This window comes from Papio anubis, chromosome 20 (assembly GCF_008728515.1).
Source record: "Papio anubis isolate 15944 chromosome 20, Panubis1.0, whole genome shotgun sequence".
Classification (NCBI taxonomy): Eukaryota; Metazoa; Chordata; class Mammalia; order Primates; family Cercopithecidae; genus Papio; species Papio anubis.
In genome coordinates this window covers 34,875,669-34,890,704 of record NC_044995.1, presented here as the reverse complement: position 1 = coordinate 34,890,704, position 15,036 = coordinate 34,875,669, and the positions used below count along the sequence as shown (strand labels likewise).

At 52.4% G+C, this 15,036-nt stretch overlaps 1 protein-coding gene across 4 annotated transcripts; it reads left to right on the top strand.

Moving 5' to 3' along the window:
• Positions 1 to 2,163: 2,163 nt before the first annotated feature.
• On the top strand, positions 2,164 to 14,315 carry BABAM1 (BRISC and BRCA1 A complex member 1). 4 transcript variants are annotated; one of them, XM_031659782.1, is made up of 9 exons: positions 2,164 to 2,299; positions 3,577 to 3,874; positions 6,169 to 6,227; positions 8,609 to 8,729; positions 8,812 to 8,890; positions 11,130 to 11,154; positions 11,831 to 11,960; positions 12,160 to 12,246; positions 13,818 to 14,315. In XM_031659782.1, exons 2-9 carry the CDS (start codon positions 3,590 to 3,592, stop codon positions 14,019 to 14,021), a joined length of 990 nt encoding a protein of 329 aa, XP_031515642.1. In that variant the 5' UTR covers positions 2,164 to 2,299; positions 3,577 to 3,589; the 3' UTR covers positions 14,022 to 14,315. The 4 variants fall into 4 exon arrangements, with proteins under 4 accessions (XP_031515642.1, XP_031515640.1, XP_031515641.1 ...); XM_031659780.1 differs by having other exon boundaries at positions 2,181 to 2,299; positions 11,106 to 11,154; XM_031659781.1 differs by having other exon boundaries at positions 2,185 to 2,299; positions 3,539 to 3,874.
• The last annotated feature ends 721 nt before the right edge of the window (positions 14,316 to 15,036 follow it).

The window sequence follows — 15,036 nt, the reverse complement described above, 5'->3', positions numbered from 1 at the left end:
TTCCCGGTAGCTGGGACTACAGGCACCGCCACCCGCGCCCACCTGAATTTTTTGTATTTTTTAGTGGAGGCGGGGTTTGGCGTGTTAGCCAGGATGGTCTCGATCTTCTGACTCGTGATCTGCCCCACCAGGCCTCCCAAAGTGCTGGGATTACAGTGAGCCACCGTAACGCGCACTTTGAGATGGAGTCTCGCTCTGTGTGGGTTGAATTACAGCAGTGCAATCTCATTGCATCCTCCACCTCCACGGTTTCCAAGCAATTCTCCTGCCTCAGCCTGCGGCTGGGATTACGAGTGCCCACCACAGCACCTGGTTAATTTTGGCCCATTTTTAGTAGGGGCGGGGTTTTACATGTGAGCTGGTCTTGAACTCCTGACCTCAAGTAATCCATGCGTGCTTGGCCTCCCCAAAGTGCTGGGATTACAGGCATGAGCCACTGCGGCTAGAGGTGGGTTTTGCCATGTTGGCCAGGCTGCTCTCCTTAAACTCCTGAACTCAGCAGGTGATCCCACCGCCTCACCCACTGCCTCCCAAAGTGTGTTGGGATTACAGGCATGAGTCATCCTTCATCACCAGCCCCAATGTTTAAGAGCCACTTGAAGCCTCAGTTTATTTATTTATTTTATTTTTTTAGATATGGAATCTTGCTCTGTCACCCAGGCTGGGTGCAGTGGCGGGATCTGGCTCACTGCAACCTCCACCTCCTGGGTTCAAGCAATTCTTCTGCCTCAGCCTTCCGAGGCTGTGATTACAGGTGTACACCACCACCACCAGGATGGTGCATTTTAGTAGAGACGGGATTTCACCATATTGGCCAGGCTGATCTCCAACTCTTAACCTCGTGATCCGCCCACCTCAGCCTCCCAAAATGCTGTGATTACAAGTGTGAGCCACTGCCCCCAACCCCTCAGTTTTTTTTTTTTTAAGGGTCAAAGAAGCCTGCCACATTGGCCAGGCTCTAATTCGAGAAATAGCCGGAGGGGCTGTGTAAAGGTGATCTTTGAAGGATGAAGAACTTGCCAGAAAAGCAACAGGAGGAACAGCATTCCAGGCAGAGGGAACTGCCTGGACAAAGGCTTAGAGCCTTCAAAGAGCTGCTCTAGTCGACAGACCTCTGGGCGACACAGAGAGGTTCCTTCTCAAAAAAACCAAAGGCGAAACCAAAACCAACAAGAGGTGAGTGCGATGGCTCCATGCCTTGTAATCCCAGCACTGAGCCGGCAGATCCACCGAGGTCCGGGAGATCCCAGGCTCATCCTGGCTAACGATGAAACCCTGTCTCTCATCTAAAAAAAATAAGCGTGGTGGCGGTAATTTTAACTTCTCGAGGCTGAGGCAGAATAATGACCGAAGCGGCGGGCTGCAGTGAGCGAGATACGCCACTGCACTCCAGCCTGTGGCGACAGGCGAGACTCCGTCTCAAATAGATAGATAGATAGATAGATAGATAGATAGATAGATAGATAGATGGGTGTGCTCAAATAGACAAGGCCAGTAGATAGATAAATAAATAAATAAACAAATAAATAAGTTACAGGGCTGGGGAAGTGTGCACTAGAGACAACGGCCTGGGCGACAAGTGAGACTCGATCTGAAAAAAAAAGGAAGGCTGGTTGGCGTGGGGTGGTCCCTCGCCTGTAGACCCAGCTTCGCGAAGAGGACAGCTTAGCTGTAGTGACTAGCCAGGATCGCGTGACTGCAGTCTAGTTTGGGCGACAGAGCGATACCCTGTCTCTAAAAATAAGAAAGAAAAAAGCCATGAAAAAGGAGGCAGGTTTGAAATAGGCCTGACTTAGCTTCCCTCCACCTACAGTGACCCAATAAGACCAGAGTAAGTATTTTTTGATTCATGCAAATATATGTAAAATAAGGAGCAGGAATTAAGTAGTTGGGAGGGGTCCTGGCTGCTTAGGCCACGCCCACATGGGAATAGCTGCCTCACACAGAGGCTCAGACCAGCTTCACCAATCACCAATCAGCTCCTCCTCTTTCCCTAAATCGGCCTTCCTCGTCCCTCTTAGCCTATCACATTGCAAACTCCACCTGTAGTCCACGTTTTAGCCTATCAGGGTAGAAGCACTGGCGCTGTCGCACTCCAAACCCCACCCCCTAGCCCAGTATTAGCCTATCAGCTTCCAAGTCCTTCCTAGCCGCAACTAGTTTCTGTCTCCGGTTGTTCTGCAACCCGCTGAACTACATTTCCCAGGAGGCGTCGGGGCTGCGCCGCACAACTTCCGGCTGTAAAGATGGCGGCTTCCTAGAGAGTCGGCGGCTGATTTAGAAGGCGGCTCAGGCTAAGGTGAGCCGAAGTTGGGTGGTGAAAGCGTGCGGGGCCTGTTCCTAGGGGCCCAGCTCCCTTTGCCCCGAGAGATCCAGCTCCTAGCCTTTCCTGGGGCTTCCGCCTTTATTTCTGGTTTCTCCTGCAGTCTAGCCTCCATCCTTCTTGCTGTCACTAAAGCTTTGTTTTCGTTAGAGGCGTGGGGACTGCAAGGCGCTCAAAGACCATCTTGGGAAGCCCGTGCCTATTGCCCAGATAGACAGACTGTTCCATTCGTGTCCTGTTTCTCTCCAAGAGGAACCACAGTCCTAATATTTTGCTTCTCCCTCATGCAGACACCCGCTAGGCACGAGGGTGTCCTAGAGGTTATTATTCCTTTATTCACCAAGACGTTTTCAGTTTTAGGTAACAGAAAACCCTACTCAATGTGGCTTAAGGAAGAAAAGGAAGTTAGTGGCTTATAGATTGGGTCTAATAGGAGCTGGGTCCAGGTGGTCAGAATTCGATCAGCAGTTTTCTGGGTAGAGACCATTTCGCTTTTTACTTTAGAGGCAAAAGGGGCCCCTCGCAGCTCTCAACATTATTCTCCCAGCTTTGCAACTCTAATGGGAGTCTCTTTTCCTTGATGGCAGTGTTAGAAGTTGCAGAGCTGCCACTCAATGGCCTGATTTGTGTCATGTGCCCATCCCCGAGCCATTTTCAGTGGCCAGAGAGCTGGGATGTGCTCACTGGCCGAGTAGGGGCATGAGGCTAGCACTACGTTAAAAAAAAAAAAAAAAGAGGAAAAAAGAGGGGGGACTGTTATCTTATGTCAGAGTGACTGCTCGGCTGATAGGTGTAAAAGGCACTCGTTCTACAGCTGAGGAAACAGACTCCCTAAGAGGAGTGACTCATCATCAGTAAGCGGCTCATGGCCCCTCTTCCTTCTTAGTCAGCAAATTTTTTTTTTTTTTTGAGACAGTTTCACTCTTGTCGCCCAGGGTGGAGTGCATGGCGGGATTTCGGCTCACTGCAACCACCCCTCCTAGGTTCAATTCATTCTCCTGCCTTAGCCTCCCGAGTAGCTGGGATTACACGCATGCACCACCACGCCTGGCTAATTTTGTATTTTTAGTAGAGATGGGATTTCTCCATGTTGGTGAGGCTGGTCTCGAACTTCCAACCTCAGGTGATCCGCCTGCCTCGGCCTCCCAAAGTGCTGGGATTACAGGCGTGAGCCACCATGCCTGACCATAACCAAATGTTTTTAAAACTCCCAAGGGGAGGATTCTGGCTTCCCCTGTCCGTGTTCCATCTAGCCACACAGGAGCCATGGAAGTGGCGGAGCCCAGCAGCCCCACTGAAGAGGAGGAGGAGGAAGAGGAGCACGCAGCAGAGCCTCGGCCCCGCACTCGCTCCAATCCTGAAGGGGCTGAGGACCGGGCGGTGGGGGCACAGGCCAGCGTGGGCAGCCGCAGCGAGGGTGAGGGTGAGGCCGCCAGTGCTGATGATGGGAGCCCCAACACTTCAGGAGCTGGCCCTAAGTCCTGGCAAGTGCCCCCGCCAGCCCCTGAGGTCCAAATTCGGACACCAAGGGTCAACTGTCCAGAGAAGGTGGTAAGTAGAAGGGGTGGCCTGGGGCTCTAAGATGCTAGGAAACCTAGCATCTTGTCTTTTGGGATTCACTCTGCAGACATTCCCTTTGTATTAGTTACCTGTAGCTGCCACATGTCACCATGGACTTGGTAGCTTTTTTTTTTTTTTTTTGAGACGGAGTCTTGCTCTGTCACCCAGGCTGGGAGTGCAGTGGCCGATCTCAGCTCACTGCAAGCCTCCTCCTCCTCGGGTTCACACGCCATTCTCCTGGCCTCAGCCCCGAGTAACTGGGACTACAGGCACCCGCCACTCTCACCGGCTAGTTTTTGTATTTAGTAGAGACGGGTTTCACCATGTTAGCTGGATGGTCTCGATTCTGACCTCGTGGATCCGGGCCTGCCTCTGCCTCCCAAAGTGCTGGGATTACAGGCTTGAGCCACCGCGCCCGGCCACTTGGTAGCTTTCAACCAGAGAAATTTATTCTCTCACAGTTCTTGGGGCCAGAAGTCAGGTGTCAGTAGGGCCACGCCCCCTCTGGAGGCTCTAAGGGAGGATTCTTTCTTGCCTCTTCTTTTTGTCTGTCTGTCTGTCTTTTTTTTTTTTTTTTGAGATGGAGTTTCGCTCTTATTGCCCAGGCTGGAGTGCAGTGGCACGATCTTGGCTCACTGCAACCTCTGCCTCATGGGTTCAAGCAATTCTCCTGCCTCAGCCTCCCGAGTAGCTGGGGTTAGAAGCGTGCGCCACCACGCCCGGCTAATTTTTGTATTTTTAGTAGAGACAGGGTTTCACCACATTGGCCAGGCTGGTCGTGAACTCCTGACCTTAGGTGATCCGCCTGCCTTGGCCTCCCAAAGTGATGGGATTATAGGCATGAGCCACCCCACCTGTCCCCTTCTTGCCTCTTCTAGCCTCTGGTGGCTCCTGGCATTCCTTGGCTTATGGCTCCATCACTCTAGTCTTTGCCCAATTTTTTTTTTTTTTTTTTTGAGACAGCATCTCACTTGTCGCCCAGGCTGGAGTGCAGTGGCACGATCTCAGCTCACTGCAACCTCCACCTCCTGGGTTCAAGTGATCCTCCTGCCTCAGTCCCCCTAGTAGCTGGGACTACAGGCGCATGCCACCACACCCAGCTAATTTTTAGGAGAGACGGGATTTCACCATGTTGGCCTGGCTGGTCTCGAACTCCTGAGCTCAGGTGATCCACCCGCTTTGGCCTCCCAAAGTGCTGGGACTAGAGGCGTGAGCCACTGCACTCGGCTGTCTTTGCCCAATTCTGTCCAGTCCTCATAAAGCCTTTCTCACTGTCTTCTATAAGGATACTTGTCATCAAAATAGGATCTTATCTCAAGACCCTTACTTTAATTACATTTGCAGAGACCCTGATTCCAAATAAGGTCACATTCTTTTTTTTTCTTTTCTTTGAGATGGAGTCCTGCTCTGTCATCAGGCTGGAGTGCAGTGGCGTGATCTCAGCTCACTGCAACCTCCAGCTCCCTGTTTCAAATGATTCTCCTGCCTCAGCCTCCCGAGTAACTGGGATTACAGGCACTCGCCACCACACCCAACTACTTTTTGTATTTTTTAGTAGAGACTAGGTTTTACCATGTTGGCCAGGATGGTTTTGATCTCCTGACCTCATGATCTGCCTGCCTTAGCCTCCCAAGGTGCTGGGATTACAGGTGGGAGCCACCATGTCTGGCCTCTTTTTTTTTTTTTTTTTTTTTTGAGACAGAGTTTTACTCTGTCACCCAGGCTGGAGTACAGTGGTGCAATCAGGGCTCACTGCAACCTCCATCTCCCGGGTTCAAGCAATTCTCTTGGTTTAGCCTCCCGAGTAGCTGGGATTACAAGTGCCTGCCACCACACCTAGCCAATTTTTTGTATTTTTAGTAGAGATGGGGTTTCGCCATGTTGGCCAGGCTGGTCTCAAACTCCTGACCTCAAGTGATCTGCCTTCCTTGGCCTCCCTAAGTGCTGGGATTACAGCTGTGAGCCACTGTGCCTGGCCAAATAAGGTCACATTCTCAGGTTCTGGGTGGACATGTCTTTTGGGAGCCACAGTTCGACCTGCTATATCCTCATTTCTGTGTTTCTGTGTCACACATTGTCTGGCTCATTGATTTGCTTTTCTACATGGACTCCCAGTTCAGCGCCCATGCTTCTAAGCCATTGCTTTTCAAAGTGGATGGCTTGGCTCACGATTAGGGGTCACCGTACTGCCTTTTCAGACAGGGCAGCTTGAAGAGGGCCAGTGAGTGGTGTGGGGGCCAATGTTAAGGTCAGAGGACGCTCATCACCCTCCAACTACCTTGCAGATTATCTGCCTGGACCTGTCAGAGGAAATGTCACTGCCAAAGCTGGAGTCGTTCAACGGGTAAGAGGGACATTTTAGGGCTTGAACATGCGGCCATGGCCGGGAGGGTCCAGCCCAAAAGATACGGGGCTCTTACTCTGAAACTCAAACCAGCTTGGTTTGGCTTCAGGCCTGGCAGTATCAGAGAGTAGCAAGAGCCAGGTGCAGTGGCTCATGCCCGTAATCCCAGTGACTCGGAAGGCTTAGATAGGAAGATCACTTGAGGCTAGGGGTTCAAGACTAGTCTGGGCAACATGGACCCCATCTCTCTAAAAAAATATATATATATATGTATATGTATTTATTCATTTATTTGTTTTTGAGACAGGGTGTCGCTCTCTTGCCCAGGCTGGAGTGCAATGGAGTGAGCTCAGCTCACTGCAACCCCCACCTCCCAGGTTCAAGTGATTCTTGTGCCTCAGCCTCCCGGGTAGCTGAGATTACAGGCATGCACCACCACGCTCGGTTAATTTTTGTATTTTTAGTAGAGACAAGAGTTTTGCCATGTTGGCCAGGCTGGTCTCTCTTTTTTTGAGACGAGTCTTGTTTGTCAGCCCAGGCTGGAGTGCAGTGGCTGACCTCGCTCACTGCAAGCTCCACCTCCCGTTCACGCATTCCTCCGCCAGCCTCCTCCGAAAGTAGCTGGGACTACAGGCTCAGCCACCACGCCTCGGGCTAGTTTTTGTATTTTAGTAGAGATGGGGTTTCACCCATGTTAGCCAGGATGGTCTCATCTCCTGACCTCGTGATCCACCCACTGCCTCCCAAAGTGCTGGGACAGGCTTGAGCCATCACAAGCCCGCCAGGCTGGTCTCAAAACTCCTGATCTGAAGTCTGCCTGCCTTGGCTGGGCATGGTGGCATGTTCCTAGACTCCCAGCTACTTGGGAGGGCAAGCTGGGAGGATCGATTGATCCCAAGAGTTTGAGGCTGCAATGAGCTATGATTTTGCCACCACACTCCAGCCTGGGTGATAGAGCGAGACCTTGTCTCTTTTTTTTTTTTTTTTTTTTTTTTTTGAGACGGAATCTTGCTCTGTCGCCCAGGCTGGAGTGCAATGGCACTACCTCTGCTCACTGCAAGCTCCACCTCCCGGTTTCACACCATTCTCCTGCTTCAGCCTCCCGAATAGCTGGGACTACAGGTGCCCACCTCCACCACTCCTGGCTAATTTTTTTGTGTTTTTAGTAGAGACGGGGTTTCACCGTGTTAGTGAGGGTGGTCTCGATCTCCTGACCTTGTGATCTGCCCGCCTTGGCCTCCCAAAGTGCTGGGATTACTTTGGGAGGCCGAGGTGGGCGGATCACGAGGTCTGGAGTTTGAGACCAGCCTGGCTGACATAGTGAAACCCCCACCTCTACTAAAAATACAAAAATTAGCTAGGCACAGTGGTGCATGCCTGTAGTCCCAGCTATTTGGGAGGCTGAGACAGGAGAATCACTTTAATCCGGGAGATGGAGGTTGCGGTGAGCCGAGATCACGCTATTGCACTCCAGCCTGGGCAACAAGAACGACACTCCCATCTCACAAAAAGTAAAATAAAAAAAGAGTAGCAAGGACAACTGGTAACGTTAAGGCTATGACCCATTGAGCCTCCATTCATAGCAATGACTTGGAGATGCCAAGAAGCAAAGTGACCTGCTGAGTTGAGGGCTCAGAGCAATGGGGCAGAGCCAGGATTGGGACCCAGGTCCAGCTGGCCCTGAAGCCCTTGTCTGGAGTCATGTGCTGCCTACACATGATACTTGTCTGGAGTCATGTATCTGGGGTAGGGGGCAGTTTGAGTGGTAGGGCCTGGATGGGGCTTGAGGGCCTCCTTGGAGATGTTGAAGATGGCACCTCCTTCCCCTTGAGCGGCAATCAGCCCATGGCTGAGCAAAGTTCCTGCAGTGAGTCTAGAGGAACCTTGATCCCCATATGCACAGAGGGACCATTTGGAGAGGGCAGGAGCTCAGACGTCAGCCAGACTACTGGGTTTGTGGCTGAGCTCCGCCATCCCCCTGCAGTGTGACCTGTACCTCTAGGGCCTTATCTAGCTGGTACAGGGTTCTCAGAGGAGGGTGGCTGAAGGAATCTTTTTTTTTTTTTTTTTTGAGACAGAATCTCGCTCTGTTGGAGTGCAGTGGCACGATCTTGGCTCACTGCAACCTCCGTCTTCCGGGTTCAAGCAGTTCTCTGACTCAGCCTCCTGAGTACCTGGGATTACAGGCGCCCGCCACCACGCCTGGCTAATTTTTTTGTATTTTTGTAGAGACGGGGTTTCACCATCTTGGCCAGGCTGGTCTTGAACTCCTGACCTCGTGATCCACCCGCCTCGGCCTCCCAAAGTGCTGGGATTACAGGCGTGAGCCACCGCGCCTGGCCCTGAGGGAACCTTAATTCCCCTCTACTCTGCTTCTCCAGCTCCAAAACCAATGCCCTCAACGTCTCCCAGAAGATGATCGAGATGTTCGTGCGGACAAAACACAAGATCGACAAAAGCCACGAGTTTGCACTGGTGGTGGTGAATGACGACACGGCCTGGGTGAGGTCTGGGCAGGCGCTGGGTGCCCGGGGGTCCCCTGGGGCCCGGGGAGCACCGCGCTGAGGCCTTTGCTTCCCTGCAGCTGTCCGGCCTGACCTCTGACCCCCGTGAGCTCTGCAGCTGCCTCTATGATCTGGAGACGGCCTCCTGTTCCACCTTCAGTATCCTTCCTGGCAGGGGTGTCCCTGTGAAGGGGGCTGTCTCCTTCTGTCGTCCTTGGGGCTCAGGAAAGTCAGTCCTAATTCTGGCTGGCTGAAGTTCAGATCTCAGTCCTGCCAAGGCTGGGAAAGTCACCCTCTGAGCCTCAGTTTCCCCATCTGTACTGTGGAAGGCACAAAGCTGCCTACCCCATGGAGATGCTGTAATAATACAGAAGCAAAAGTACTTCGTTTGGGCCAGGCACGGTGGTCCCCGCCTGTAATCCCAGCGACTTGTGAGGCTGAGGCTCAAGAATCACTTGAACCCGGGAGGTGGAGGTAGCAGTGAGCTGAGATCTCGCCACTGCACTCCAGCCTGGATGACAGAATGACACTCCATCTTAAAAAAAAAAAAAAAAAAGTACCTTATTTGTACTTAGGAGGTCCAGAATTTACCCACAAGGGGATCACCTCACACAGGGCTGGGCATACAGTTGATGCTCAATAAATGGCAGTGTGTGACAGAAATGTCATCATTCCTCCTACAGCCCCTTGAACCTGGGCGCAGGACATTTTATGGTAATTTGGACATAAAAGGCTCATACGTGGCCCCAAACTGAAATAGAATAGGACTCTTCTAAGTTAAAAAGGTAAAAAATGGTTAGAGTTTTTTTCAGGAGGACAACACCACCCCTGGCTCTTTTGTTTTGAGGACAGTGGCCCCAGCCATGCAGGAAAGGGGAGCTTTTTTTTTTTTTTGCTTTTTTTTTTTTTTTTTTGGAGACGGAGTTTTGCTTTCATTGCCCTGGCTGAGTGCAATGGTGCAATCTTGGCTCATTGTAAGTTCCACCTCCCAGGTTCAAGTGATTCTCCTGCCTCAGCCTCCCAGGTAGCTGGGATTATAGGTGTGCACCACCACACCTGGCTAATTTAGTATGGTTTTTTTTTTTTGAGACGGAGTCTAGCTCTGTCAGCCTTTGCGGCTGAGTGCAGTGGTCGGATCTCAGTTCACTGCAAGCTCCGGGCCTCCCCGGTTTACGCCAGCTCTCCTGCTCCCCTGGCTCTCCTCCGGAGTAGCTGGGACCACAGGCTCTCGCCACCTCACCTGCCTAGTTTTTTTGTATTTTTAGTAGAGACGGGGTTTTACTGTGTTAGCCAGGATGGCCCTGCATCTCCACTTGATCCCAGCCTGCCTGCCTCCAAAGTGCTGGGATTACAGGCTTGAGCCACCGCGCCCAGCGAATTTTGTATGTTTTTTAGAGACGGGGTCCTGCTATGTTGCCTAAGCTGGTCTTGAATTCCTAGGCTCAAGTGATCCTCCCACCCCAGCCTCCCAAAGTGCTGAGATTACAGGCGTGAGCCACCATGCCCGGCCCCATTCTGTTTTAAAACAAATTAGATTCCGTCCCATCTCTGCTCCAAAACCTCCTATGGCTCCCTGTGGATCTTTATTTATTATTGTTTTTTTTTTTTTTGAGACTGAGTCTGGCTCTTGCTGTTCGGGAGGCTGGAGTGCAGTGGCCGTGATCTCAGCTCACTGCAAGCCCGCCTCTCCTGGTTTACGCCATTCTTCCTGCCTCTTAGCCTCCTCGGAGTAGCTGGGACTACAGGCTCAGCCCACCTCAGCCTGCTAGTTTTTGTATTTTAGTAGAGACGGGTTTCACCGTGGTGCTTGTGATGGTCTCTGATCTCCTGACCTTGTGATCCGGCCTGCCTCAGCCTCCCAAAGTGCTGATTACAGGCTTGAGCCGACCACCGCATTTATTATTGTTTTGAGATGGAGTCCCATTCTATTGCCCAGGCTGGAGTGCAGCAGCATGATCTCGCTCACCAATCTCCACCTCCCCGGTTCGGGGCTCAGTTCCTGCCTTAACCTCCCAAGTAGCTGGGATTACAGACATGTGCCACCAGGCCCGGCTAATATTGTATTTTTAGTAGAGATGGGGTTTCATCATGTTGGCCAGGCTGATCTCGAACTCCTGACCTCAGGTGGTCCACCCGCCTTGGCCTCCCAAAGTGCTGAGATTGCAGGCATGAGCCACTGTGCCTGGCATACCAAGAGTCTTAAAGTCATCTGGTGCCAGCACCCTATTTTGTGATCTATGCTGAGGGGAATTCGAGTATCAGAGAGGGCAAGTGACTTGGCCAGGGTCACATGGTGCGTCTGCAGGGGTGCCGGGTCTCCTCTGGCGTCAGGACCAGGGAAGCCACCTGTTCCTGCTCACTCGTGCTCTACCAGCCTTCTCCTTAGCGTCCCCACCAGATCTGGAAGGACTTTTCAGCCTCATGTAAGTCCCCTGCGGAGAAATTCTTACCTTCAAAGAGAAGGGTCACTTGTGGGAAGAAGCCCCAAGTAGCCCAGAAATAATCTAGGGAGCCATAAAGCCTCCTCCCTTCCAACCTCGGCCTGAGCAATTCCTCATTTATGTGTCTTGGGAGCATGGGGGCCGATGGAGATGCACGTGTTGCTAGGCAGCTCCAGCTGACAGCAGTGATGGGGGATGCTCAGGACACTGAGGGTGGTCCAGGCGTGGTGGCCCAGGCCTGTAATCCCAGCACTTTGGGAGGCCGAGGCAGGCAGATCTCCTGAGGTCAGGAGTTTGAGACCAGCCTGGCCAGCGTGGTGAAAGTGCATCTCTACTAAAAATACAAAAATTAGCTGGACGTGGTCATGGGCGCCGGTAATCCCAGCTACTTGAGAGGCCGGGGCAGGAGAATTCCTTGAACCTGGGAGGCAGAGGTTGCAGTGAGCCGAGATCTCACCATTGCACTCAGAGGGGTGAGGCTGGCCACATGCGCAGGGCAGAGGGAACCGCTTACGGGACGCCTCACAGGCAGCAGTGAATTTGGGAGACATCAGTGGGGCCTCACCTGCCCGGTGAGCATCTAGGGTCTCTCTGAGGGTGATAAGAGGGGCAGACCCCCACAGGCTGCTCTGACTGCTCCCTCCTCCCGGGTATGTAGCCAGCAGAAAACTGAGCTTCCGGTCACAGAGAACGTGCAGACGATTCCCCCGCCATATGTGGTCCGCACCATCCTTGTCTACAGCCGTCCACCCTGCCAGCCCCAGTTCTCCTTGACGGAGCCCATGAAGGTGGGTGAGGCCTGGGAGAGGGAGGGGTGCCTGCAGCCATGAGGATGGTGGTTAGACACCAGGAGGGACTTCCCAACCACAGAGGCTGGGGTGCCTAGAGGCAAGTTCCCAGAGTCTGAGGCAGAAATAGGGGAGTTATAGACGTGGGGCATGGGGTGACCCAAGCCCCAGAGGCTGGTGTTCTTTACTTCCCCCACAGAAAATGTTCCAGTGCCCATATTTCTTCTTTGACGTTGTTTACATCCACAATGGCACCGAGGAGAAGGAGGAGGAGATGAGCTGGAAGGTGAGAGGCTGCAGCAGGTGTGAGTGGCAGGCGGGTGTGGACAGGATGTTTTGGAACACACCTGCGCTGGGTCTGGGGGTCTCTACCTCCATTTGGTAGCCCTGGAGCCCTGGCCGGGGTGGGTCATGGCATTTGGTCATTAAACAGCTGTTTCCCAGTTGTCTGCTGTGAAAGCCATTGGGATGATGGTCCAGGCAACATCTTGAGTCCTGCCTCCCCCATCCCCAGTGTTCCTTGCTTTCCTTTCTTTTTTTTTTTTGTTTGAGACAGAGTCTCCGTCTGTCTGTCTCCCAGGCTGGAGTGCAGTGGCACGATCTCGGCCCACTGCAACCTCTGCCTCCCGGGTTCAAGCAATTCTCATGCGTCAGCCTCCCGAGTAGCTGGGAATACAGGTACCTGCCATCACACCAGGTTAATTTTTGTATTTTTAGTAGAGACGGGGTTTCACCATGTTGGCCAGGCTGGTCTTGAACTCCTGACCTCAGGTGATCTGCCTGCCTCAGCCTCCTAAAGTGCTGGGATTACAGATGTGAGCCACCACAACTGGCTCCCTCTTCCCTTTCTTCCTGCCTTTGACCTCGCTGTGCCTTCAGCCTGGAGCATCCATCCCTCTTGGACTCCCCAGGCCCTGCTGGGCCTTCACATCCCAGACCTGAACTAGCTGTGGGACTTCGAGTGGACTACTTACTTCTCTGAACCTCAGTTTACCCAACTATGAACAGGGAGTTGAGACCAGCTCCTCCTCATACTTCAATACCCAAATCAAAAGTCCCCCCTCTTGCCAGGCGTGGTGGTGTATGCCTGTGGTCCCAGCTACTTGGGAGGCTGAGATAGGAGGCTCGCTTGAGCCCAAAAGGTGGAGATTGCAGTGAGCTATGATCAAGCCACTGCACTCCAGCCTGGGTGACAGGGCGGAGACCCTATGTCAAAAAATAAAAATCGGGCCAGGCAGCGGTGGCGCATACCTGTAATCTCAGCACTTTGGGAGGCCGAGGCAGGTGGATCACCTGAGTCACGAGTTCGGACCAGCCTGACCAATATGGAGAAACCGTGTCTCTACTAAAAATACAAAATTAACCGGGCATGGTGGCGCATGCCTGTAATCCCATCTACTCAGGAGGCTGAGGCAGGAGAATCGTTTGAACCTGGGAGGTGGAGGTTGTGGTGAACTGAGATGGTGCCATTGCACACCAGCCTGGGAACCACAGCGAAACCCCATCTCAACAAAAAAAAAAAAGTAAAATAAAAAGTCCCTCCTCTGAGAAGCCCTCCCTGTTTTTCAAGAAGGATCAAAGTGGGGGCCAGGAGAATGTGTCTGTATCTGACTGTGTCTCTCCACACTGGGGACTCTTTGGGATCCATGACTGGGACCTCTTCGGATCCCTAACACTGGGTCCATGGCAGGGAATGTTTGCTCAATGTATGAATGGTTTCTGCTTGGCAAACTCCTTTTCACCCTTTAGAACCCACCCCAGATGTCCCCTCTTCTGAGAAGCCCTCCAGGGATATGAAGGGCCTGTTGGGGTAACCTCTGCCTGAACAGCCCTTCACTGACCCCCGCCCCTTCCCAGGACATGTTTGCCTTCATGGGCAGCCTGGATACCAAGGGTACCAGCTACAAGTATGAGGTGGCGCTGGCTGGGCCAGCCCTGGAGTTGCACAACTGCATGGCGAAACTGTTGGCCCACCCCCTGCAGCGGCCCTGCCAGAGCCACGCTTCCTACAGCCTGCTGGAGGAGGAGGATGAAGCCACTGAGGTTGAGGCCACTGTCTGAATCATCCCTGTACATCTGCATCTTCTTGTGCAAGGAAGTCCTTGGCCTAAAGCCTTGGTTCTCATACTGGGTTCCTTGGGACCTCTGGGGTCAGGGGGTTCCAGGAGGCACCTAGGGTACCTTGTGGGGTCCTAGGAGGGAAACCCAGGATTCCAGGAGGGATCCCAGGAACTGTGGGCACCCATCTTCCGTGTTTCCCAGCCCATTTCCACTCCTAGTTTGTCATGGATAATTTTTGTTCTTCCCTGTGTGATTTTTGCCATCAAAATAAAAATTTGAGACTCGTTAACCGAAGTCCACACCAATCACTTTGCGTTAATTGGGATCACCTTCATTGCAAGTGACAGAAAACTTAGCCACTGAGCAAAGGTGAGTGGCTGCTTTCTTGTGGATGAAAAAGCCCCTGGGACGCAGAGGTTGCAGCAAGTTGAGATCGCACCACTGTACTCCAGCCTGGTGACAGAGCGAGAGCTTTTCTCAAATAAAAATGAAAAGTTCAAAAATAAAAAAGATGAAAAAGCCAAGACAACAGCTTCAGGTTTGGCTATATCCAGGTGCTAGGACAACATTGCCATTGGGGAGGGTACTACATGGTTGCCAGTCAGTATGCCCTGCTTACCCCCCAACAAATGGAAAGCTATATGATGGCTCCAACCACTCCCCAGACCCCAACCCAGGTCAAGGCAGAGTTCTCTCAGCACCTGGATATGACTGGACTTCCCTGGGGGGTCACATGACCTACAATTAAGAGCTAGTCATGTGCCAGGGTTGTATGGTGTTCTGATCAGCCAGGCCTGGATCATACGTCCCTAAGGGGGAGGTTTAACAGCTCCATCAGCAGTAGTGAGGCCATGATAGGAGGGTTGCTTGAGGCCAGGAGTTCAAGACCACCCTGGACAATATAGCAACATTTCCTGTCTCTACAGGAAATGCAAAAATTAGCCAGGCTTGGTGGCTCATGCCTGTGATTCCCAGCTACTTGGGAGGCTGAAGTGGGAGGATCACTTGAGCCTAG